The 26,719-nt window shown below is 44.0% G+C and overlaps 1 protein-coding gene across 1 annotated transcript in view; it reads right to left on the bottom strand.

The window, feature by feature from the left end:
* The window catches only part of hook2 (hook microtubule tethering protein 2), a 35,994-nt gene that overhangs the window by 6,290 nt on the left and 2,985 nt on the right, over positions 1-26,719 (bottom strand). The window contains exons 2-16 of the mRNA XM_003225212.3: positions 15,779-15,864; positions 15,289-15,361; positions 14,582-14,632; positions 13,030-13,162; positions 12,465-12,532; positions 12,153-12,215; positions 11,850-11,930; positions 9,778-9,935; positions 9,528-9,668; positions 7,703-7,904; positions 7,141-7,251; positions 6,473-6,560; positions 5,328-5,397; positions 4,231-4,368; positions 2,725-2,812 (exon numbers count right to left, since the gene is read on the bottom strand). Coding sequence (XP_003225260.2) covers positions 2,725-2,812; positions 4,231-4,368; positions 5,328-5,397; positions 6,473-6,560; positions 7,141-7,251; positions 7,703-7,904; positions 9,528-9,668; positions 9,778-9,935; positions 11,850-11,930; positions 12,153-12,215; positions 12,465-12,532; positions 13,030-13,162; positions 14,582-14,632; positions 15,289-15,361; positions 15,779-15,864 — 1,551 coding nt within the window. The remainder of the gene's footprint in view (positions 1-2,724; positions 2,813-4,230; positions 4,369-5,327; positions 5,398-6,472; positions 6,561-7,140; positions 7,252-7,702; positions 7,905-9,527; positions 9,669-9,777; positions 9,936-11,849; positions 11,931-12,152; positions 12,216-12,464; positions 12,533-13,029; positions 13,163-14,581; positions 14,633-15,288; positions 15,362-15,778; positions 15,865-26,719) is intronic.

Below are 26,719 nucleotides of genomic sequence, written 5' to 3'. Positions count from 1 at the left end.
CGAGAGCATGCCAGCACTCTGTTCAGATATGACACATTCACCTTTCGGCCCAGACTTGTGTTTGATATACCTGTTTTAACATTTTATCTTGTAAGATTGTCCTTTTCGATTGTTTTACCGATATTGTTGATTTATTGTTGTAAATTTGTGTTTTTGTTTTGATTTTATATTGTGATGTTGGGAAAGGCCCCATGTGAGCCGCCCCGAGTCCCTTTGGGGAGATGGGGCGGGGTACAAGAATAAATTATTATTATTATTATTCAGGCCAAATACACAGAAAGGGTCTAAAAATCTGCAACCAAGTTGTGTCAAGCAGCTACGAGCATGCAGTGATCCAAGTGGACGTTATGGCGATTTGGAATTCAAAATTTGAGTCACATTTGGATTCCTCAGCTAAGGATTTAAGAGCCAAGCTGGATCAGACCAAAGGTCTACCCTAAGTCTAGCATTCAACTCATGTAGTATGCAACCAGTTGCCTATGAAAAAATGCATGCCCAGGACATAATCACAACAGCATCCTCAACCTCAACCCCCCCCCCCCCCAATCCATGTTTTTTAATAACAGGTACTGAGAAGCATGCTACTTCCAATGCTTGAGATGATACACAATTATCATGATGGGTTTCTGTAGATTTCCTTATGGGAAACTTAAATCTGAGGGTCTGAGAAATAATTTGATAGAATGAAGTAATTCCATTCTATTCTACATGTATGATTATTTATACAGTGAGCCCCTAGTATCAACTGAGGTTTTGTTCCAGGGTCCTCCATGGATACCTACATCCATGGATCCTCAAGTCACATGATATATAATGGTATCCCTTTATATAAAACAGCAAAATTAATGCTGGCTATTAGGGTATTATATAGTAAAGGTAAAGTTTTCCCTTAACATTATGTCTAGTTGTGTCCAACTCTGGGGGTGGTGCTCATCTCCATTTCTAAGCCGAAGAACCGACGTTGTCCGTAGATGCCTCCAAGGTCATGTGGCTGACATGACTGCATGGAGTGCCGTTACCTTCCCGCAGAAGTGGTACCTACTGTTCTCCTTACATTTGTATGTTTTCGAACTGCTGGGTTGGCAGAAGCTGGGGCTAACAGCGGGAGCTCACCCCACTCCCCGGATTCGAACCGCCAACCTTTTGGTCAGCAAGTTCAGCAGCTCAGCGATTTAACCCACTGTTCTACAGGGGGCTCTTGGGTGTGCGTGCGTGTATATGTGTGTGTATATATAAATCAAATCACAATTGGTTGAACCTGTATATGCAGAATCCTTGGGTAGGATCCAAAATGTATTGCCACTGCAGAAGGCAATTGTCAGAACGTATGTGAACCAAACTTATGAGGCAGTCGACAGCAAAAGCCTATGTCAGAGAATGAGGTTGTAGCCATGAAAATAAAAATGGCAGGTCTACAGCAGTTAATATTCCCTTGCCCTTTCAAACCCCACTTCTAGCAAAAGATGAAATCTTTTCCCATGTTCCAAGACCATTCTCGCCTTGACATCTAAGGAGCAATGAGATAATCAGGCAATCTAAAGCATGCCTTTTAGAGTGAAAATTTACTGGAGCCTTTGTATTTCAGATATGTTCCTGGGGACGCAGAGTGGCCAACCTTCCTTGATGTACAGGCAGTCCCCGAGTTACAAACATCTGACTTACAAATGACTCACAGTTAAGAACAAGGATGAGACAACAGGAAATGAGAGAAATCTACCCATCGGAAGGGAAATTTACTCCTGGAAGAGTTATCATGGGGAAAAGGTGTCTCCACTGAAGCTTTCTCACCAATCCTTGTTTCTACAGTAATCTATTTTTTTTCAAAATCCAAGGGACAGAAAGTAAGGTGAAATCTTCTGAACAGGACCACAGACAGAAAAACAAACACCACAGGGTGATACCCTTCCCTATGCCATTCAAAGCTGACTTACAAACAAATTCAACTTAAGAACAAACCTACGATCCTATCTTGTTCATAACTTGGGGACTGCCTGTACTAGATATAACAAACGAAGAGAAAAGAGACCAACAGTGAGTTTGTAACAGAGTAGGGTTGATGGACAAAGTGACACAGAATGTGAAGGTACTTACAATGGCCTGGATAGGACAGCAGCAAGTCAAAGGGGAGAGAGAGATGGCTGTTAGCAAAGTGAGACAAGGAGGGAGTAGGAGACAAGATGTCAGGGGACCATGGAGAATTTCAGAGCAAGCCACTGGAGAAGAAGGTACTAGAGTCTTCACCAAAACCACACTACATACAGACTCTGGACAAATAATACACTAGTCAAACAACATGGTTGCACAAAAGTGGTGCTCAGCAGCTCCCCAATTTGTGTTTTCTGAGCTATTTGCCACTATAGTTTCGTTATCTTAAAGAATATTTATCATCGACTTTATAAGCATTTTGTAAAGTAGTACACATGATTTACTTCACTCTGCTCTTTTGATTTGAGCCAGAAACTAACAGCTTCTTAGAACACACAATCCTGAGTGAAATGGGTGCAACGCAGAAATATCAAACATGCAAGCATGGACTGGGTTTTTCTCATTAAGCCTCCACTGTACAACTGGAAGATGTGTAACAAATCCTGTTACTGTCTCTTTATATAGAGGTCAGCTTTAAGACAGAGGAGGTGTTACTCGCGTCTATTAAAAAGTTTCCTTTGACACCTGCCCCCAAACCCAGTGGAAGACCTCCTAAAGTTCATTTTTAGGGAGACTCACGTCTTCTGCCTTGCTTCCTTGCTCCTGGAGGGCCCGCTGGAGCTCTTCCACTTGAGCTTTGAGCTCAGAGATCTGTTGCTGGCTCAGCCTAGATAAAGAGATCAAATCGTTTAAATAAAGAAGAGACACTCCCACCCACTGACACCTAGCCACTCTCACTCCCATGTTGCAAATATAATTATATCTAGCAATAAAATATGAGTAGATTACACAACAAATAAAATAATCTTATACATGTCTATTCAGAAGTGTCTTCCATTTCATTCAACAGTGCTTAATTCTAAGAAAGTAGGGAATTAGCCTTGTTTGCCAGAGAAGGAAGTAATGGTTGCTTACCTGTTTCTCCGAGTGGTCACTTGTAAAATTTGCACATATGGCACTGTTTGCGTAGGTGCAGAAAATACCATATGTGTGATTTCACAGGGACCAAATGGGGAATTTGCGTTATTGATATGCAGGTGGAAACACAAGGTGTGTAAAGGTTATGTGTGATGTGAAGCATGAAATGAACCCCTAAACAATCATTACTATACATTATCATCGCACTGTCAACCTAGAGATCCAAAGAAGAAATGGCTATTAAAATTAAGAGATGCTAGCCAAGTTTGTGGAGTTTGCATTTAACCTTCAATGAGTCACAGTGCGAAGTTGAAGACTTCAAAATCGCCAACAAGATGTTCAAAAACCCAATTTTCAGTCTTAACCCTGCATCCCAGACACAAGGAGCTCTCTGCCTTTCTCTGAGGATGAAAAACACGTATACATTCAAATACAGCAGGGGCTTCCAAGTCTCAACAATTGTTAGCTGCCAAGCACCTGCAGAGCTTTTTCTGTTCACACAAAACTCAAAGCAGCAGTAGGTTTACTGGAACTCTGGTGAATTTCTTTAGATTAAAAAAAAGCCCAAAGTATCCCTAGATAGTGAGAAATTGCAAGCACAAACACAAGCGCAAGCTGCAAATGACTCCACAACTGGGGAGATGCCATTTGGAGTCTAATACATTCAAGTGTCAATAATTTTGTTCCATGTAGGGAGTTATGATACTGAATTCAAATGTTCTTCAAAACAGGCCAATTTTGGTTCTCATTTTGTGTGTTAAAAAGCCTTTACTCACTCCTGAGGTCAATCCAATCAGGTGGATTGGACTGACCCATCTCTAATTAGAAAAAGAGAGGCTAGAAGAAAATTCACTAACATATTTCCTTTTAAGTTGGTATTAGATTAAAGTGAGCTTATGGTCAACCTAAAGATATGAACACAATTTCACTCTATGAACAAGGATTCTAGAGCTGGCCCATTAGTGTTAAGCAGAAATGAAAACATTTTTGGGCAAGAAGTGCCCAACTGATTAATCTCAATGTTATGCCAATGTAACTATCTGGCATTTTTGCTTCTGATTCCACTCCCTTTCCTTTCCAGACATTAGAACAGAAAGATCAGGTCTTTTAATCTCAATGATCACATAGAGCAACTGATAGGGTAAACCCTCAATTTCAGCTGCATACCTTTGCTGTGCCTCTAACTGGCTTTTGGTGCGGTTCGATTCCTCCAGCAACTCCTGTAACTCTGCCTGTTGCTCACGATATGACTGTTCCTGTGCACATAACATCTTGTTCTCATGCTGCAGTCTCACAATAGTCTCCCTGGAAACAAGAAGCAGATTGTCAGGAAAGGCAAAGGTAAAGCAATATTATTTGATGCTATGGATCAGGGCAGATGGTGTTTCTGTGGAGTGCATGATCAACCTTACTCTCCCTCAAAGCTGAACTTAAAAGGCAGAATTAGTTCTTAGACTCTAGAAACTAGCTATTTGCATTGAGATCACACTCCCATGGAAACAGGCCAATGTATATTTGGATATATGGTATCTCCTTTAGAGTAAGGTAAAGGTAAAGGTTTTCCCTGACGTTAAGTCCAGTCGTGTCTGACTCTGGGGGTTGTTGCTCATCTTCATTTCTAAGCTGAAGAGCTGTCGTTGTCCATAGACACCTCCAAGGTCATGTGACTGGCATGACTGCATGGAGTGCCGTTACCTTCCTGCCAGAGCGATACCTATCGATCTACTTACATTTGCATGTTTTCGAACTGCTAGGTTGGCAGAAGCTGGGGCTAACAGCGGGCGCTCACTCCACTCCCCAGATTCGAACCTCCAACCTTTTGGTTTGCAAGTTCAGCAGCTCAGCGCTTTAACATGCTGCGTAACCTTCTCAAAACAGCAATTATATGGAACATACACTTCTGAACTTGACTAGGGAGAAGACCGTGTCTTACTGGCAAGAAGTAAGGGAAGTCTGTGATTACATGCGTAGGAAACAAGCCAAAGGCATCTTGGGACAGACCATTTTTCTGTCTATAGGATCAGAGGAGGAAAACCTGGAACAGCTGCCTGAATATGTATTGGAAACATTAGGAATCAGTTGGAACCCTTATCACTTTGTAGCCCTTCTAGTTTGAATCTTTTGGGCATGTTAATTTAAGCCCTTCACTGATGAATGCAGACCAATATAAACATGAAAGACAGTAGGCCATTGATCCAGGCTAGGTGCTACAAAGCTTTGCCTTCCCACTTATAGTACAGAATGCCCAATAAATGAAACGTTACTTGAGTTCTGCTGGCATGATCTCAGCTGCTAAGTTATCCACAGGAGAAGGAATTTCTTCTAACATGGTATCTACAATGGGGAGGTGAGAGAACAGGAGATTACTGTTTTTTCCCAGCCTTCTTGCTCAAAGGTGGCAATATTATTACAGGCGGGAAGGGCGAGTGCCCATGGTCCTCAAATACTGTGTTGTTAGAAGTGCAACCCTCTAAGAAGCAATTACTAATGCTTTTCAAGTCATACATCCAAGGCAGGACTGGGCAGCTTCTATCTAAAATTGAAGCAATTTACATGAAGTTTTATGGCTTGTGCTATATTAAGTTTTATGGCTTGTGGTTAAGGCTAGTTGTTTTCATCATGCCAAGAGGAAGAATCTAGGCAAGGCAGGAACGCAGACTGGGAAAGATAACCCATTTTACATTAATAGCCTGTGAGCAAAGCATCAGCTAATGCAGTGGCTTATTTATAAATTAATTCAGACCATTCAATTATAAAGGAAGAACATAAATATATACAGCTCTGACCTTCAGTTTCCCAAAATCTCAACTGTTATTTCCAAAAGAAAAGTTTTAGTTTAAACCATTTAGGGGGCCAATAGCTATAAGCAAAGCCTTTTTGGAGATAAGATCACACTATAATAAGTTAGAACTCTTGAAATCCTCATCTTACAGCTCTCCCAACAAAGGATTAAAGCTCTCAAGATTTCTGCCCATAGCTGGAGAAAATGAATACAAAAAAAGTATTTATAAAAATACAAATATTGCATGCTTACAAATGGAACATCTCATGCAGCTAACCAGCATAATAAATTGACAATAAAATGGCAAAATTAGCTATCATAACTAGGATATCACAAAGATAGCATAGCACTCAAATAAGCCAGAAAAGTGAACCAAGAAGTGTGTCTAAATTTGACATTTAAGCATTCAGAAAACAGGATAGCTACCCTTTGTGGAAGATGGCACCCTGTCGTTAAGGTACCACTACTGAGGTGGCCCTGACCTCCTCTGGTGAATAATACATTTCCTGCTTTTCCTGTGGCTCCTCAAGTGTTACTTGGGTTTCTCTGGAATGTGCTCTTCCTCCCCACACCCAAAGTCCATCAAAGCCTTCCACAGCAAAAATGGAAAAGTTTTTCTCAGCTTACCTGCTTGGTGAAGGAACTTCTGCTGCACCTGAGCACATCGCAGTTCTTCATTAGCCTCCCGAAGGACATCTCGTTCTTCTATCAGCCTCTGCAGCAAAAAATCCAGTCATTATGTCTAGAACCCCACCTCTTCTACACACGCTTAGAAAGTTCTTAACACAAGGGTGGGAAATCTTTTTCATCATAGGGTCTAGATTCTAAATTAGAGATTATAGGACCACTTTCTAATATCATGTAGAACTAAGGGCATGGGGACAAGACTAAAACAATGTAGTCAGGCAAGACATTTTCGGCCCAAGCATAAAATGTATAGCTAATTTCTATGAATGTCTACTCTTGAGTAAGCCTCAGGACATCTGGATGCCAAGCAGCAAAGCAGAGCTCAGTTCTGTGCAGAAATTTCCTAGGCTTATCTGTGATCACTGATTGAAGGCAACAGATGAAAAATCTTGTAAGCTGGACTTGAATCCCAAATAGGCACAATGGCCCTGACACATCCCTGGGTAAAGATGCAGCCCATAATGGAGTCCATTTCTGTACTTCACTGCCTCAAGCAAAAAATAAATCCAATCCATCTCTTTATTTACACACTGTCTAGATTTTCCTGTTCACACTACTAGACCAAAAGCCAAGGAGGGCCTGCATCTTGAATAGGAAATCAATTTTACCTCTTTTTCTTTCATCAAAGCATCAAACTTCTCCTTGAGGTTCTTGAACTCAAACTGCCACTTTTCCGACTTTAAGGACTCCTTCTCATGCTTACTGTGAAGCTCTTGCACCTGAAGGTAAGGAACAGTTTTTTAAATGTATTTTTGATTTATTGGCTCTCCCACAATCCTCCTTTTTCTACTCCTTGCCCCTACCTTCCTGCTCTGCACCTATCAGTAGCCTTTTCCTTGATAATAGGTACCCTGGTTTTATTACAGGCTACTCCTCTAGGCCAAAATGAGGCTGACCACAAGATTATTCAAAACAATTATTTTGCCTGGCCAGAGCATAAATACCACTGCCAATTCTGCTGTGGCCAAGTGGATAATATTTTGACTGAAACTGTGGGTTACATCCACATATCAACAGCAGTACCAGTTACACAAGTCCACTGATGCTTTAGTCTAACTCTAACCTTAAAATCAGCTTATAATACTGTCCTTTTGCAAGTGCATTGTCTGCTCTTATCCACTTGGATTAATCTTCATTTAGTCATGTATAGCATGAACCCTCTGACTTCACCTGTCTTTTGTGTGCCTCCAGCTGTGAACGCACAGCGTTGGCACGCCGCAACTCTTCCTCCAGCTCACAAGTGCGCTGCATATAGACGGTGTTTCGTTCCTCAAGCAGCCGGACTTGCCGCCGCAGGTCCCCCAGATCTTCCAGCTTCTTCTTGTAGGAGTCCACCATGGCCTCCAGCCGCCCAACTCTGTCTGATGAGTGGCTGCAGTGAAGAAGTTGCAGAAGAATGCAAAAGATATTCGGGCATTTTTCATATCAAAACAACTTCAGCTTTCATCTATTCTTCCTCCATATTTAACCTAGCAAAGTATTTTCGACTGACTGTAGAAAGCATCAAGACTTGGTGCTTTCAAGCATCCAATATAGAAAGCATCAAGACAAGGTCACAGCACAGCAAAGTTTGAAACAATAGTGGATAAGAAACAAGTGCTTCATTCTTCTTAAAACAAATGCCCTTTGCTCCAGCTCTCAAACTGAAATTAACTGCCATTTTTCTAGCCAAAGTAGGCACCCAGCCACACATTTTGCATTCAGGAATCACTGTCACAGAACAGGCTCGAGAGGACAACAGAGTCCAGTGGTGATCCTACCTCTTGGATACTCCTGTACAAGAGATTTATGTGTTCAGCCCAAAAGCAACAAAGAATATACCTTTTACATTTGTAATTGAACTAAATTGTATACGGTACTTGAATTCATGTTTTTTATAGAGTGAAAACTCAAACATGTAAAAAATGATCCTAACGATATGACAAGAGACAGTTACAGATCTATGTGGAGTGATTGATAATAACAATAATAATAATAATAATAGGAAGGAGAAGTAGTAGTAGTAGTAGTAGACATTTATACTACAACTCCTAATTCCTTCTTAGACTTTAAAAAAGTAATGTTTTCAATCTCTAGAAAATGGGTTATGAGTGACAACAGAAACTATTCCAGTGGAGGTGTCCATCTTTCAAAAATGATTGAACATTCCAAATAATTCAAATAACTGAAGAAGAAAAAGCAATCAACAATTTTCCTGGCTCTTCCAACAAAACTAAAGGTTATCAATTTTGCAGTCCCTTTTTCATCACAACCTTAGACAGCATAATTTGAATGATTTACCAAAAACTACATTCTATCATAAAAGCTATTTTCTTATACAACTTATGGGGGCATGTACAAAGCCTTAGTCTTTTCCTCAGTGTAGCAGCTCTTACAGAACGCAATTACTTTGAGCTAGCAATCCAAGTGCAGTGGTAAAGACAGCAAAAACCCCAGGAACACATGAAGCACACAAGTGGCAATTATTTCGTCTTATGCAGTTCTTCTCCTTAACTCTTTGTTTGCATATTAACAAAAAGATAAACTACTGAGAAAACAATGTAGCATTGGATGCCAGGGAGGAGGATGGTTCTGAGTGGACAGAGCAGCATGTGAACTTTTGGTTAGTAGTCCCAGCTTAGCACTTGCTGAGATTTAATTTAATTTAAATTGATGCTACAGTCACACCATTCCAACATAGTTGTTACCTTGCTAGTAGAAGCAAGGGCTCAAGGAGGAGTGACCTGCTCTGTTCCAGGTGCCAGACATACAGTACTAATGTCAATGTCACTTATGTGCATTAAGTGAAAAGAAAAAAGGGAAGAGATCCTCTGTACTTCTCCTGTGTCCCCTTGTTCTCTACCAGGAAGTCTCAAAGTACACAACACACCCTCAGCCTAAGATTTACACATGCAGAGTCAGATACATAGCAGGTCTAGCTTAGAACACGAGGCACTTCCTAAGCTATTAAGTTATACAGCCACAAAAAGCAGTATCATAGCCAGGATGCACTCACCGTAAGACATCCATCTCATCTTTGAGGGCTTGAGCTTCCTCAGCCAGGCTGGTCAGCTCCTCATTACGATGCTGCAACTCTTGCACCTCCCTCTCAAGGTCTTCACAGCGCACACGGAAATCATCTCTGCCATTTTCCAGTCTGGAGAGAGAGGTGGTTAGTTGAACCTCTGGTTCGAATATGCTGGAGCCAACTTTGACATCTACCCCAGTGTGTTCCCCGACCCCTTCTGTCCGAGTACCTGTCTTACCGAAAGTTTTCTTCTTGCAGCTGCTCTATCTGACTCTGAAGAAGAAGGAGCTTCTTGCCAGTAAGCCCAGCAGTATCTGATTCAAGAGCACTTTTCTGCTCTCTGAGGGTCTTGTTTTCCAACACCAATGTATTTTTCTCATCTACCAGGATGGAGATCTGAAAAGGGGGCGAGAGAAAAAAAGTCAGGTACTGTAGGAGGCAGCTGGATCACAGAGCTTTAACTATTGCAAATTCTGCCTAGGCCCTGTTAAGTGCAATGGGCATCCTACCAAGTATTCTGGAAGCCCAGCAGTCTGGGAGGGTTACTTCATTCTACAAATGCAATGAAAAACAAGAAGTCAAGGCAGAACCACAGAAGTTTTTACCATTGACCTCTTTGCTTTAAAAGCAAAAGGAAGAGAATCCTGGCTTTCTACGTTCTATTCAGACTGCTGAATATAACCACAAATGGCTTCTCACAATAACAGTTTGTGCTCAGGCCACAAATCACTAGATTTTAATGAACAAGGAAGCCATGCAGTTGGTAACAAACTAGGATACGTAGACATTTGTGTCAACACTTATGGCAGTATCCAAATATGTCCTCCTATCCTAGGTTAACGGCTACTCAAACTAGCCATTTTGAGACATACTCATCAGTTGTCTTCTGAGGAAGAAAATGAATATCCAAACTAGAGCTATACAAATGTGTATGCACTGTTGCAGGGAAGTGCTGGCAGGCAGGACCACTCACCCAATCTGCAGTTTCAATAGGCTCTACCCAAAGATTGTGTCCCCTTTCTGGAGGCAAAGTCCTTATGACCCTGATGTCTGCCTGTTGCAAGAGTCCTAGGCTCCTACAATGCAGGTAGCCATACTCTCAGTCCTCACTGCAGTATATTTCCTGTCTAAATGGACCAAAAATTCCTGTACATAGTTGAGAGCCTAGGTGAGGAAACGTGTATTCATAGCAGTATTAGTAACAGGAGTCAGAAGGTGTTTGTAACTCATGCCAGAGACATGTCCACTTCTGTGCCTGATGCAAGCAATCCTTCTGGCACTTTAAAGCAGCTGTTAAGTTGTCAGCATTGCACATACGCATGCAGAGGGGGTTAAGTCAGCTTCACCAGGCATGGGGCATCTCTGCTGATGAACAGCTTTGTTATCACAGGCAAGAGCTGGGCGGGAAGGGGACAGAGTGAGGACACTCACCTTTTTTTGGAAGGGGCTGCATCCCTAGGGGCACTTTAGCACCTTGGAGGAGTAAAGGGGGGAGGGGTTTAAGGGACAGCAATCAGCAGATCCCTCCACAGATCCCTCCCCACTCAGCCTCCTTTTAGTTGCATGATCACAAAGCTATCACAGGTAAACAGTGGCGTATTTCTGTTTAGCCCACCTGCTAAACTGGATCTTCTTCCCAGTACTAGTAAGATAAAACAAGGGGTCATCTGAAAGAGCAAGAACCAAACCCAGAATACGAAATGGGGCTTGCTTTCCATTCAAAATAATAGGGGCAAAGGAGAGAACACTTGCATATCCCAAGATGGAGAAAGTCCTTGCACACCACACAACAATGCAGCCAAGCCCAGCTGGTCCCATGCTGCCCAGCAAGTCCACACCATTCTCAAAGAATTGTACTTATTAGGGAAGGGGCTGCATGAGGGGATCACTTTGGTATCAATGTGTGAGATAGGGCTGGTTCTGCAAACCCTGAACACTGGCTGAGAGAGGTGCAGAATATAACCCAGGAGGCAAAGCTTGTGAAAAAATGTTTTTTGGATCTCTAGTTCTAAGACTCCTCCAGTGGCTGGAAAATTTGGGGAGATGTTGTTTAAAATAATATTTTAAAACTGGCCCTGTGAAGGCACCTGTGAAAGTCCAGTCAAATGTTTACACTTCCTGGCCAATCAAATTCCAGAATGCATCATTCACTGCTGACACCTCAAGATGCCCAGCCATTCCCACTGGCCAAACATTGAAGAACCATCTTGTTGCCACCACCAGAAGCCCATCAGGAACTGCCTTGTAAGTTAAGAGCAAGCAAAATTGGTTGTCATCTGTAGGGCCCCCCGTCTTCTCCAAAGCACCCACCTGTTGCTCTAGATCATGGCAGCGTTGGCGCATGTCGTCTGTTTCCTCTAAGTCATCGCTTAGGAAGTAGTACTTCCGTGACTACAAAACGAAACACATCAATAGTGAGGAAAAGGGGCACCAAGTCATCAGAAGCCTGCGTTTCCACAGATTTAGGCCATTACCCGCCTGACATTCCTCTTCTCTCCCCACAAAAAAGTACATGTCTGCATCAGTCTACTTTACTTGCACCATCAGGATTATGCCACCTACCCATCCGTCTACCTGCCCATCCACCCACAATATATGTTCAGTCATGAGTACCTGGCTGTCAAAGTTCCCATAAGTCTCTGAGCTCAGCGTGTCTGATGAGTCTTTGTTCAACAACTGCAAGACAAAAGAGGAAGGATTTCATTTCTGTCTACATACAGAAATGGTGAAAGCCTAATAAGAACACCTTATGGAGCTTAGTGAGGGCCAGGGCCAGTATGGCAGAGGGACACTATTTCAGTTAATACAGGAGAGCAGAAACCATCAACTTGAAGAGTGGTCAATACAGGACCCCAAAAATGGTCAATAGCTAGCCAAGTATCTATTTCCAGAGTGGAATTGTTTCTTGCCTGTAGCTATACTCACCTCCTGTATTGCTGTCATAACAACATGCTGTACAGACTCTTCCAGGGTCATGATCTGTTGAATGTGATCTGTAAACATATGAGGTTGTACACTCATTATACCTGACTAGTTCCTAACTACCTTCTCTTTCCTTCCTAGTGCCTCTCTCCTTCTCTTCCACCTGACTCATACAGTTATGAGGAGTGAGGTGTGGGTGCACAGCCTCCAAGAGTGGGGCCGGAAGTCAGATGATGGATGGACTTTTGTGGAGGAAGCAAAATGTCAGATACTTCATCACACACAAAAATCTCCTTCACTTCAAACAGCTTTAGCTAGATTGAAGGAAACACAAAAAGAGGACCCAGCGGGCGAGATGAGACAGATACCACCAAGGCTGAAAACTAATGAAGAACAAAAGTAAGTTCCTGCCAGCAGGATACCAACACCAAAAGTAGTGGGGCATATGTACTAATCCCCACCTCCTGAGTAACCAAAGCATTCCCCGCAGAAACATTATCTTGGCACAGATTTTCCTATGTTTCCATGGCCACATTCCCTGACTGTACTACCTACTTGCAACACATACCTTGCTTCCTCTCACAACTGATGGCACAGCCCAATACCAACTGCAGTAACTTGCCCAGCTCAGCCGTGTCAGAGAGCTCTCCAACAAGGGCTACATCAGGAAGAAGCTGCTCTGGGACTTGATGGCCTAGGACCTACAAGATATGTAGAGGAAGGAGAAGATAAGTGCATACCAATGTTCTTGCTACCTATCACCACCTGCATCCCCAGCTCATGGTGTTGTAGCAAAACCCATGACAAGATGAAGGAGAGGGCAAAGGTGTTCTGTATGAGAGACGCAAAGCTTAAGTATCTAATGGGTTTGAGTTAAAGCCATTTGCTCAAGCAAGACAAGCAAGAATTGCCTCCAGGTTACTACATGAAGATGTTTTTGAAAATTGCATGAATGACCGGAATCGAGCATTCCCTCATGAACCCAGAAGCTGGAATATGTTAAATAGTCTCTATGTCTTTGTCTCTGTGTGTTGTATGTCTAATGGCATTGAATATTTGCCATGTATATGTACACTGTGATCCGCCCTGAATCCCCTTCAGTGTGAGAAGGGCAGAATATAAATACTGCAAATAAATAAATAAATAAATAAATAAATAAATAAATAAATAAATAAATAAATGTCTTTCAGGGTGCTAATAGGGTAAGAAAAATGAGGGACTGTGCAGACAGACAAGTGGGACTAAGAAACACTTGCAGGCTAGTACCTTTACAAGACATTTGCAACCTCACCTTCACCTGGAAGCATATACTACTACTTTTTTTACAATTCTATTCCACCCTTCCCTCCAATGTGATTAGGGATCATGACATGACATCTCATGCCATACATTTTTACAACCACACTATGAAATAGGGGTAGGCCAAGTACCTTATCAAAGGTCGCCATTAAGGTTGCTTTTGGGCTGGCAAAGATTTCAATTCACTCAGTCTAAATCTCCTAGTTTGAGTCTACTATTTAGACTACTATACCATCTTAACTCTCTTCAGAAGGGGAAAGGTGAGAAGGCACCTCCACAGAAAACCATTAAAACACTCAGGGCCCTTCCACATGGTCATATAACCCAGAATATGAAAGCAGACTAAGTATGGGTTGCTTATCTGTAACTGTGTTTCTTCAAGTGGTAGTCTGTGAAATTTCCACAATATCTGCTATGAACTGTGTTATCTGAGTCAACACTGCCTTATATCCCAGTTCAAAGCAGAAAATGTGAGATTTTATTCAGCTGTGTGGAAGGGTCCTCAGCTTTTTTGGAACATGGTTATTTCATTAAAATTACAAGGAATACTGGTTCAAGCCATGAAGCATTCATGTTCCATGCAGATTTTAATAAGGCCAGGTAGGAAATTCAGACTTTCCTCTTATCTGGCTTGGTGGGCCTCACATTCCCTTTATTGTTTGTTGTTCCAACTTTTATAGAATGCTTACTTATGCCACAGCCAACAACACAGGACACCCACTTCCTACATCCCAGAAAATCCAGCTCATTGAAATTACTCCTTGAGTCCCCTCAGATGAGAAAGGTGGGATAGAAATGACATAAATGATGTAAATACTCACATCCTGGGAATATTCAACCACACTCTGCAGGACCTTCTTCAGGTTGCTCACCTGGAGATAAGGTGGAGAAATGGAACAGAAAAATCAGCAGATCTGTTTAATTATTGCTCTCACTTTGAGGCCAGTTTTGGCATCATTTACACCCACTGAGCCACTGAGACTTTGTCCATCTATTTTCTTACTTTCTCCAGTTGTACTTCCTTCTTCTAACGTCAAAGACAAGCACGTAACCTACTCATTCTCAACTTTTTTCTTTAATTATCTGGAAAGCCTGAAAGACAACCATCTAACCTTTGTATTATAATATTTGGAAAAGCTCAAATTATTTCACTGTCTCCCTGCAGGTAGCTTACAAGAGCACTCCCAAACCCACAATTAACAAGACTGGTCACACATGCATGGTTCTATGTGTTTTAGTTAAATGCTGCTAGTTTTGGATCAGCTTTGCCAGACCGATAAGCAATTCTCTTCTAACAGAATAAGGTCAAGAGTTACATTGAGGATGGCTCCCCTAGTGTATGCTATATTCAAGCCAAATTTCTACAAGATTCATATTCCACAAGAGCCTAATCCCCAAAAATAAAAATCAGTCAAAACTACAATAAAAACATGCAATATTCACAATGCAATGTTTCATGAAATTTGGACAGTATCTCACTCTCATGTAGTGAGATTCCTATGCCATCTTGGCCCATCCCACATCGTACCTTCAGCCTCCAATTGTCACCAGTATCATCTTTAATTCGCAGTAGCCATGTTTCATTGAACCAAGAAGGGTCACTGGAAAAGAAAAAATGTGGCATTGTTGTCCTTGGTTTAATCTAAAAATTTCCCACAGAAAGTGACAAGTTCTATAGCAGCTTGCTCTGCCCACTCTGGACCACATAAATGGAGGCAACATTCGAGTGGTCTTAATAACTACCAAAACACTCCCCCCCCACACCCCCGCCCATTGTTGCCTATCCTTGTGTTCTGCTCTTCCCGCAAGCAGCCAAGCTACAAACTAGCTATAAAGAAGCAAAATAAATCTAATATCTTGCACCACATATTCGAGTTGTCAACCAGGGTAGGGAAGAAGAGAGGAGAGATACCAGGGGCAGATACAGAGATATTATTTTTGTCCAACTGTCCCAAAATTAGCTCTAAGATAACTATTTGCAAAACCTCCATCATCAGCTACAGTTCCATGACACTCACATCTTGTGCAGCACTTGGGCAATTGTAACCCCGCTGGCCAAATCCTCCTCCTTGGAACATGGAGATGAAACATGGAATGTTTGCATCTGAAAGAAAGAAACCAAGTCAATAGATAAAAGAGAGAGAATTCCCCTGCAAGAGAAACGGGAAAGCCCATTCAGAAACAAAAACAGAGTTATGGCCCATATGACATCCTACAGGGGATTTGATTCCAGAATGTGGATCCCAGGAAAAGCTACACATCTTTTCTTGGATAATTCTCATTTGATGGTGATACTTGCACAAGTGTTAAAATTCTAACATTACATGGTTTATTTATCTCTTCTGTATCAGAGTTATATGTGATTAATGTCAATGGTTAGGCTTCTGGCAGCTCTATTAACTTTGCAGGCCACTAAATTCCATTTTGAAATCAAAGTCAACAGAGAAATCAACAGCAAGACAACAGTGTCATACATACCCACACAGTGAACAAAACACGAGTACTCCCACATGCCTTGCATGGCACTTATACACAGGGTGAATCACTAAGCAGAGGCAGCCCAACTGTCACGCTCACAGTTAGATGCTCACAGCATCTCTGATTATAATGGTGCAAAGGCTCCAGCAGTCATCTCTTTCTAAAGGGAGAAGATGCCTAGAGAGCACATATAGGGTTTTACACCCAGTGGATCTGAACGGTTGAAGAACAGGCCTTCCGGTTCCTAATGGGACACCTGAACACCAGGCTTTCTAGTTTCTTCATGCTGCACAAGACTTCCCAGGGAGTGATCTGGGATCTCTCCTGCAATAGTTATGGTTCCCACTTCTTATTTTTCCATGACTTGCTAAACACTTAACAGAATGCTAGGTTCTTCATTAATTAAACACTTAAAATAATGCTAAAGGAATTAACACTAATTTATAATATTCAAATTCAGCATTTTGGGTTTTCTAGTCTAGTTATAAAAGAACTGTGCCAGATGTTTACCTTGCCCAAAATGGCAGTAGAATCATAGAATCATAGAATAGAGTTGGAAGAGACCTCATGGGCCATCCAGTCCAATCCCCTGCCAAGAAGCAGGAAATTGCATTCAAAGCACCCCCAACAGATGGCCATTTAACCTCTGCTTAATGGCCATCTGTCGAGGGTGCTTTGAATGCGATTTCCTTTACTTTAATTTAAATTTACTTTAAGTAGGACTATCCTTCATGACTGATGCATTTTCTTTTTGTCATCACATTCCATATCTTTGACAAATTATATAACTGAAAATATCAGTATTCCTCTTGGACTGATGGATATAGTACCTGCTCCTTATAATTTAAGCAGATGACTTTCTAATTTTTATCAATTACAATGTGAATAGCTAAGTGGAGAAGTCTTTAATAGAATTCCTGTTAGTGATTAATTATGGAGCCTCAAGGGACATGGATCTCTCATCTTACATAAATCAGAACTTAAGGTTTTTTATGTTGCAATCAATGCAGTGGTTCCCAAAACTGGGTCCCTGGATGCTGTTGAGTTTTAGATCCCATTGCCTGCAGCTAGTCAGTGATGATGGACACATGCCGGGGGTGGGGGTGGGGTGGGGGCAAGTTTAGAAACCAGTGGTCTAGGCCAAGCATATCCAATCCATACTTAGGGAAACAGAATTTGCCTGTTCCCTTTTCACTTGCTTTTCCTCCATCTGTATTAATTTCTGTCTCTCTGAGAGAGAATGCATCAATCTCTATGCTGAGAAACAATAAAATAAGAATAGACAGATGGTCTCCACTTTCCACATGTGACTTAAGCATATCTATGAATTGAAAGGCCATTCTAAAACTGAGGGCAGTCTTAACAAGCCCTGATACATGAAAACATTGCACAAGTGAACTGCCAGGGAGCCTAAGATAATCTATTCTAGCACATCCCATGGACAGGCATCCTGCTTCCTTTAAGAAGTGTCTTAGTTATAACTGCCAGCCTTCTTACACAGGTCCAACAAATGCCTACTTCACACAGTAGAAACTATCCTGCTAAGAACAGTCCCCCTGTGGGTCTGGCAGAAGTACCAGAGATTTTGCAATTGGAAATATCTTTCCTGAATATCCAAATCCCTTATAAGAGAAACCCTTTCCTGCTAGCTGACAGCTTCCAACCAATCACAGGACTATTACTAACAAACCCCATTAGCCTTGTTAGAGTCAGATGGAATTGGACTCCCGGATGTTTAACACTTATATATAGAAGAGATATATTTGGCAGTTCAGCCTCTACTTTCTCAGCCTGTGGAGCCATCACTTTCACTATCACTGGTACTTTCCCAAGACATTTTGAGCCTGGAGCAAAATAATAAGCATGCACATCAAGGTAAATAGTACCCAAATACAGAACAGCCAAGTTATTTTGGTAACTGATGCCCCCACATGTAACTTTCCCATTCTTTTGCATTAGAATGTCAAGACATGGAGACAACAATAAATCCAGACATTGGAAAAGACAGTGAAAAGGTAATGTAATTACAGTTTGAGTATCCCCTACCTGAAATAAGTGTTTGGGATTTTTTCCACATTTTAGAATATCTATATTTGCATATACTGTACATATATAATGAGATATATGGGAAAGGGAAGAATTTAGCTCTTTTAAGAGAAGGTAGGTGCATGTGGGAGGAAACAAACACCACCCACAGAGACAGGAAAAGTGACATAAATGCAGAGTCACAATGTGCCAAGTTGAGCCTTACAAAAATAGCCCGGCATTTTAATGCAGGCATGTCGCTTTGGGAGACTTTTAAGAGGCTTTGGGAGTGGATGCACAGGCCAGGGTCACAGCAGCGAGGGCAAAAGAGGGGGTGCAAGTCTTCCGAGAAAGTGATGCCAGGTCAGAGTAAACTGTGGTGCAGGAAAGCACAGTTATTATGGCTTGTGGGAGGGGGGCTAACACATTTAGTGGTAGTGAAGTTTGTTTAAGAGGATCTTGGGTGGGAGTGATGGTGAAAATGAGAAAGTGTATATACACTCTCATGATACCAGTCTTTTTCAACTTCATCACACACAAGATTCCCCCCCCCCCCCCACACACACACATTTCCACACAATACTAAAATGGTTCATGGAAAAGAAACATGGACCCCATCATATGACCTAAAGGAATTTCTGCCTCTCGCCTGTGCTGCTTCGGCTCTGAACTGTCTCTGAATTGTAGGGAAATGGCGGGGGATGGGACCGGGGGGGGGGGGTATTGGAGCCAGTTAGAAAGTATCTTCTGAGCTCATGATTTGTATGGAAAAAAGACTAAACGGGAAAAAGACATGGGGTGGAATCTGTCAAATTTGCCCGTGTTGAATCACAGTGCCTCGTAGGTTTCAGAAATAATGCCAGACTACTCACTGGAGGGAAAGATATTAGAGGCAAAGATAAGTACTTTGGCCACATAATGAGAAGACAGGAAAGCTTGGAGAAGATAATGATGCTGGGGAAAATGGAAGGAAAAAGGAAGAGGGGCCGACCAAGGGCAAGATGGGTGGATGGTATCCTTGAAGTGACTGGCTTGACCTTGAAGGAGGGTGGCAACAGCAACAGGGAGCTCTGGTGTGGGCTGGTCCATGAGGTCACGAAGAGTTGGAAGCGACTGAATGAATACACAACAACAAAGTAGGTTTCGGACTTCCACGATTGAGAGTAAGGAGACTGGGATGGAAAGAAAAGGAGCCCGTGGAAAGAAATGGTGTTTGCCTTAAGAGCGATGCCTTCTGTCTCTTCTATGGATGGTTGAGCTAGAGGTGGGAGGAGGTGATCCTGTGTGATGGGGATAAATAAATGTTCAGTCTTCTTTAAAGACTGGAATCCTATGCAAAGAAGACAACTTCCCCCGCTTTCCTCAGCTCAGTTTGATGAAGTCCTTAGTGTATATAATCCACGTCATGTGTGCAAGCGAAAGAGAGAAACAGAGTTTAGATACACTTTCTCCCAACAGGGCATTGTTATTACTGGTCGAGCATACCTTATTCAGATAACTGAAATCAAAATTTTTCCAAAGTCTAAAATTGTCCACAAGAGTGACTGACACAGTAACGCCTTTGCTCCCAGCTGGTTGAAAACATACTGCCTTCTTTGGTTCATGTACACAAGTATGAAAAATAGGATGTGAACCTCTTCTGCCACACTGTGGATAAAAGGATCTTCGGGCTAGGTGAATATGAAACATACATAAATCCCCTGCCTGTGATGACCCATGGGCCTTGTAGTCCTGCTCAGGACATTGTAATTCCTGATGAAGATGAAAACTTGGGTTTTTTACCTTCCCAGTCTGAACTGGATTCCTCTCAGCCAGATCTTTCCCAGGCAGATCTGGGAACCTTGCACCTGCAAGAAAGTTGTCTCCCAGAAGTATGTCAAACAAGCCCAGAGCCTACTTCTCCCGTGTTCTTGCGCCGGGAGTTTTGTAAACAACAGAGAAGTTTGGAATCAGCTTCGCGCAGGAGTGCGAGGATTGCAGCTAAGAATGTAGCCAATTAAGACTGCTTCTCGTGAGAATCTTTAAGGAGTTTAACATCTGGTCTCAGAGTTTAGCTTTCGTTTCTGATTCCCAGAGAACTGCTTCGGTGGGAAAGTTAGACTCTATATAGGTGTTTTACCCGCGTAGTAACTTCGCGGAGTCAATTCGTCAGCCTACGGAGCGAGTTGTGTCTGGACAGCGCGCTCCGATTCAAGCCTCGCTCCTGCTCAAGCCTTGCCTTGCTATCCAGCCTTCGCCTTGCTTCCCAGCCTTTGTTTATCTACGGACTTTGCCTTGTTTCCCAGGACCAATCCTTGCCTTGTTCCACGGATTTTACCAAGTTATTCCACGGACCTTGTTCTTGTTCCTAGTTACCTTGTTCCACGTTTTAAGCCTTGTTTCAAGTATCAAGTTATTTCCTCGCCTTGCTCAAGTTTATGGACTAAAGGACCTTGTCATCTCCCCTCACTTTGCCTGGCAAAGTGAGTGTTTCGGTTATTGGATTACAACTTTGGACCATAATATTTCTTATTGGACATTGCTTTTTTGGACTAATTTTGACCTTTCCTGAAAGGTCCGCTTCTGAACTAACTTTTACATTTGTTTTTATTAACCTTATATATTTCCTTAATAAAGATATTAGTTAGAATCTGGCCTCTGCGTATGGTTATTGGTGCTCTGTAGCCGGGGTCGTGACAGTTTGACTCCGCCACCCTAAGCACCAATTAACCTCGGCCAGAATGTCTACCGGAACCGTGCCCGGTGGGCAGCCACTGAGCTACACCATCAGCAAGGACGAAGTGGATCGCATCCGCGACAGACTCAACGCCCAGGATGGAGAAATAAAGGGCTTGCGGGAGCGCGGAATCCGCCTCCCGGCCATGGCGTTGCCTACCAAGTTTACTGGAGAAGCTTCTAAGGTTCATGTTTTCCGTCGCCAATGTCAAGCTTATCTAGAGGCCCGTGATGCCGAGTTTCCCCAAGAAGACATCAAAGTGGCGTGGGTTTACAGTCTTCTAGACGGGCCAGCGGCCAATTGGGCGACGGCACTGTTCGACCAAGCCTCTCCACACCTAAGATCAGCGCAACACTTCTTGGACCACCTCAAGGAGACTTGGGGAATCGAGGACAATTTGGAGGCAGCCGGTCACAAACTCCGTCGCCTTTTCCAAGGAGACAGACCTATGTCTCAGTATATAGCCGAGTTCCGAGTGCTGGCCCACAACACCGGCTGGAACGATGTAGCCCTCAGAGGACAATTCCGGGAGGGTCTCAACATTGAAATGCTGGAAGAAATCTCCAAGGTGGATCCTCCCCAGACCCTCGAGGCACTCATTGATCAATGTTTACGGGCTGAAGTCATGATTGCCAACAGGAAACAGTGGGTTCGAGGCCAGGGCAGTAGAGCCGGGGCAAAACCCCCCGCTCCCGCCAGCGTTCAGCCACGTCCAGTGTGGAGACCCCCACCGCCAACCCCATACCCCAGAGGAGGCGAGGAGGTGCCGATGCAGTTGGGCAATGTGCGTCCCAGACTAGATGCCGCCGAGAAGGCCCGTCGTCAACGCTTAAACCTCTGTTGGTACTGCGGGAACGGGGGCCACTTCGCCAGAGAGTGCCCAGCCAAAGGGAAGCCTGCCGCCCGTCTTGCGGCGGCGTCCTCCACGGAGACGAAGGCGTCTGAGCCGACTGGCACACAGCCGGCGGGGGAAGCCAACGACCGGGTGTAGAGAGGCTCGCCAACCCGGTCAAAAAATCCATTCAAGAGCCGCCAACCGGGGTCCTGTTCCTTCTCGTGGTCACATTATGGTCAGCAAAAAGGGGACCCGTCATGATCCACGCCATGATAGACTCTGGAGCTACCAACAATTTCATTGATAGAGAGTATGCAGACTCTCTGGGATTACAATATCATGATTTCAAGAATGCCCGTGTGGTGCAAGCCATAGACGGCCGCCCCCTCAAGACGGGCCCCGTAAGCCAGTGGTCGGAACCCACCAGGATGTGGATAAGGGAACATATGGAAGAGATTTCCTTCTTTGTTACCGAGGTTCCCCATTTCCCTGTGATTTTGGGAATTCCATGGCTGACTCTCCACGACCCTAACATCTCCTGGTCCAACAGAGAACTGCAGTTTGCTTCACCGTACTGCCAAAACCATTGCCTCGTAGCCAAGGTCTGCCATGCCACAGACACCGAGCCCATCATCACCTTGCCAAAGAAGTACTCCGAGTATTGGGATGTATTCAATGAGAAAGAAGCCGAAAAATTACCCCCACATAGACCTTATGACTGTGCCATTGACTTGGTGGAGGGGGCCCCGATCCCGCGAGGGCATCTCTACTCCCTGACTGAACCAGAGCAAGAAGCTCTCAGGGAATTCATAGAGACAAACCTTCGCAAGGGATTCATCAGACCCTCTCAATCCCCAGCCGCCTCCCCAGTGATGTTTGTGAAGAAGAAGTCAGGGGAACTACGCTTGGTGGTGGACTACAGAGCATTGAACAATATCACCAAGCGGAACAGCTATCCCCTGCCCTTAATCTCGGATCTACTGGATCGGCTTCGAGGAGCCAAGGTTTACACCAAGCTGGATCTTCGGGGGGCTTACAACTTAGTTCGCATCAGGGAAGGGGACGAGTGGAAGACCGCCTTCCAGACCAAATTCGGATTATTCGAGTCCCGAGTTATGAATTTCGGTTTATGCGGAGCTCCCGCAACGTTCCAGCATTTTGTCAATGACATTTTTCAGGACTATCTAGACAGGTTCTTGATAATCTACCTGGACGATTTCTTGGTGTTTTCTAGATCACAATCAGAACATGAGAACCACGTCAAAATGGTGTTACAACGATTGCGGGATCATGGACTTTATGCCAAGCTGGAAAAATGCGCCTTTGATCTACAAGAGGTAGATTTCCTTGGTTACCGCATCTCGCCTCTAGGGCTTTCCATGGATCCAGCCAAGGTTTCAGCAGTATTGGAATGGCGGGCGCCAACTAACAAGAAAGAGGTGCAGCGTTTCTTGGGGTTCGCGAACTATTACCGCAAGTTCATTCCAGATTTTGCCCGCTGGTCCGACCCCATCACTAGCTGCATCCGTGGAAAGCAGCCTTTCCGCTGGACTGATCAAGCAGAGAAAGGGTTCCAGCAACTAAAGAAACTATTCACCTCCCAGCCAATTCTACAGCACCCAAATCCTGGAACCCCTTTTGTTGTGCAAGCGGACGCCTCTGATGTGGCAATTGGGGCTGTACTCTTACAACCGGTGGGAGATCACCTCCATCCCTGTGCCTTTTACTCTCGTCAACTAACCACACCAGAGAGGAATTACACCATTTGGGAAAAAGAACTACTGGCCATAAAGGCAGCCTTTGAAACTTGGAGACATTGGCTAGAAGGGGCCAAATTTCCCATTGAAGTCCACACTGATCATCGTAATCTAGAACATCTAAGAACTGCCCGCAAACTAAATCAGAGGCAACAACGTTGGGCTTTATTCTTCGAACGTTTCGACTTCCAGATTCATTATGTGACCCCAGCCCAGACCAAGCAAGCAGACGCCCTGTCACGTAAACCGGAATACGCTGCAGGACGCAAGGAGACCTTTGAATCCCAACTATTACAACCCGGGAACTTTGCCACCCTCACAGTGGGGAACACCAAATCCATTCCCATTGGTTCAACTTCCTCTACTCCAGGACCCCTCTGTGCTCAAGAAATCAGGGCTAGTCAGCAAGCAGATGCCTGGGCGCAGGACCAACTTCGCCAAGGTCTGCATTTTCCCTTTTCGCTTAAGGATGGGCTGCTTTGCTATAGAAATCATGTTTATATCCCACCCGGACCGGGCAGGGAAAAAGCGCTTCGTCTGTGTCATGATTGCAAACCAGCAGGACACTTCGGACTTTTTAAAACCATGCATCTGATCCTAAGGGATTTTTGGTGGCCCAAGATCCGCAAGGATGTGGAAAAATATGTCAACACCTGCCCAGTATGCCAGCGCTCCAAGATAAGAAGGGAGAAGCCCTCAGGGCTTTTACACCCCCTTCCTACCCCATCTCGCCCATGGGAAATAATTTCTGCGGATTTCATCACTGACCTACCACCTTCCTGTGGATTCACCACGATCTTAGTGGTGGTGGACCTTTTCACCAAGTTAGCCCATTTCATTCCCTGCGAAGGCCTCCCCACGGCCAAAGAGACTGCGGATCTATTCCTTCAACATGTTTTCAGACTACATGGATTGCCCAAGAGTTTAGTCACAGACCGTGGATCTCAATTCACCTCTCGTTTTTGGAAGGCGCTACAAAAACTATTGGGCATAGACTCTCGCTTATCTTCAGCTCATCATCCCCAAACAGATGGGCAAACGGAGCGCACCAATGCCACTTTGGAGCAGTATCTTCGCTGTTATGTAAACTACCAACAGGACAATTGGGCTTCTCTGTTACCACTGTCTGAGTTTGCCTACAACAATGGAGTTCAAGCTTCTACAAAAGAAACGCCGTTCTTTGCAAACTACGGCTTCCATCCACGTTTCTTTCCCCCTGTCATTGAAACTTCAGAAGTTCCCGCAGCAGAGGATTGGCTGCAGGAACTCACAGCGGTGCAACAACTTTTGCTCCAGCAACTGGACCAAGCCAAGGAGGACTATAAACACCACGCTGACAAACACCGCCAGCCGGGCCCCGAAATCAAGGTAGGAGATCGGGTTTTTCTGTCCACTCGCTTTCTGCCCTCCCACCGCCCTTGCCGGAAGTTAGATGCCCGTTTCATTGGCCCCTATCCAGTGGTGGCGCAATTAAACCCCGTGACTTTCAAACTCCAACTTCCGCGTTCAATGCGCATTCACCCAGTGTTTCACCGTTCCCTGCTCCTTCCGGCGGATGGTGTGCGTCCTGATACAGACCAACCGGCCCCCCCTCCTGTTTTGATGAATGGGGAGGAGGAGTTCGAGGTTGAGGACATTTTGGATTCTCGCTTTCACCGCCGCCGCCTACAATATCTCATTGACTGGGTGGGTTTTGGCCCTGAGGAACGCTCTTGGGAAGACGCCTCCACAGTCCATGCTCCTGAGCTAACCCGTCGCTTTCATCAGACCTATCCCGCCAAGCCGCGACCTCGCGCCTCGGGGAGAGGGCCCCAGTTTGGGAGGGGCCTTGAGGAGGGGGATAGTGTGATGACCCATGGGCCTTGTAGTCCTGCTCAGGACATTGTAATTCCTGATGAAGATGAAAACTTGGGTTTTTTACCTTCCCAGTCTGAACTGGATTCCTCTCAGCCAGATCTTTCCCAGGCAGATCTGGGAACCTTGCACCTGCAAGAAAGTTGTCTCCCAGAAGTATGTCAAACAAGCCCAGAGCCTACTTCTCCCGTGTTCTTGCGCCGGGAGTTTTGTAAACAACAGAGAAGTTTGGAATCAGCTTCGCGCAGGAGTGCGAGGATTGCAGCTAAGAATGTAGCCAATTAAGACTGCTTCTCGTGAGAATCTTTAAGGAGTTTAACATCTGGTCTCAGAGTTTAGCTTTCGTTTCTGATTCCCAGAGAACTGCTTCGGTGGGAAAGTTAGACTCTATATAGGTGTTTTACCCGCGTAGTAACTTCGCGGAGTCAATTCGTCAGCCTACGGAGCGAGTTGTGTCTGGACAGCGCGCTCCGATTCAAGCCTCGCTCCTGCTCAAGCCTTGCCTTGCTATCCAGCCTTCGCCTTGCTTCCCAGCCTTTGTTTATCTACGGACTTTGCCTTGTTTCCCAGGACCAATCCTTGCCTTGTTCCACGGATTTTACCAAGTTATTCCACGGACCTTGTTCTTGTTCCTAGTTACCTTGTTCCACGTTTTAAGCCTTGTTTCAAGTATCAAGTTATTTCCTCGCCTTGCTCAAGTTTATGGACTAAAGGACCTTGTCATCTCCCCTCACTTTGCCTGGCAAAGTGAGTGTTTCGGTTATTGGATTACAACTTTGGACCATAATATTTCTTATTGGACATTGCTTTTTTGGACTAATTTTGACCTTTCCTGAAAGGTCCGCTTCTGAACTAACTTTTACATTTGTTTTTATTAACCTTATATATTTCCTTAATAAAGATATTAGTTAGAATCTGGCCTCTGCGTATGGTTATTGGTGCTCTGTAGCCGGGGTCGTGACACTGCCCCACCTCAAGAAATACCTCATTATGTATATGTAAATATTCCAAAATAAGGTGTTTCTACACTGTAGAACAGGCATGGGCAAACTTCAACCCTCCGGGTGTTTTGGACTTCAACTCCCATTCCTACTGGCTGTTAGGAATTAGAATCATAGAGTTGGAAGAGATTTCATGGGACATCCAGTCCAACCCCCTGTCAAGAAGCAGGAAAATCACATTCAAAGCACCTCCGACAGTTGGCCATCCAACCTCTGCTTCAAAGCCTCCAAAGGAGCTTCCGCCACAGTCTGGGGGGGAGTTCCGCTGCTAAACAGCTCTCACAGTTGGGAAG

This window comes from Anolis carolinensis, chromosome 2 (genome assembly GCF_035594765.1).
Source record: "Anolis carolinensis isolate JA03-04 chromosome 2, rAnoCar3.1.pri, whole genome shotgun sequence".
Classification (NCBI taxonomy): domain Eukaryota; kingdom Metazoa; phylum Chordata; class Lepidosauria; order Squamata; family Dactyloidae; genus Anolis; species Anolis carolinensis.
The sequence above is the reverse complement of the archived record's forward strand: the minus strand, read 5'-3'. Positions and strand labels throughout refer to the sequence as shown.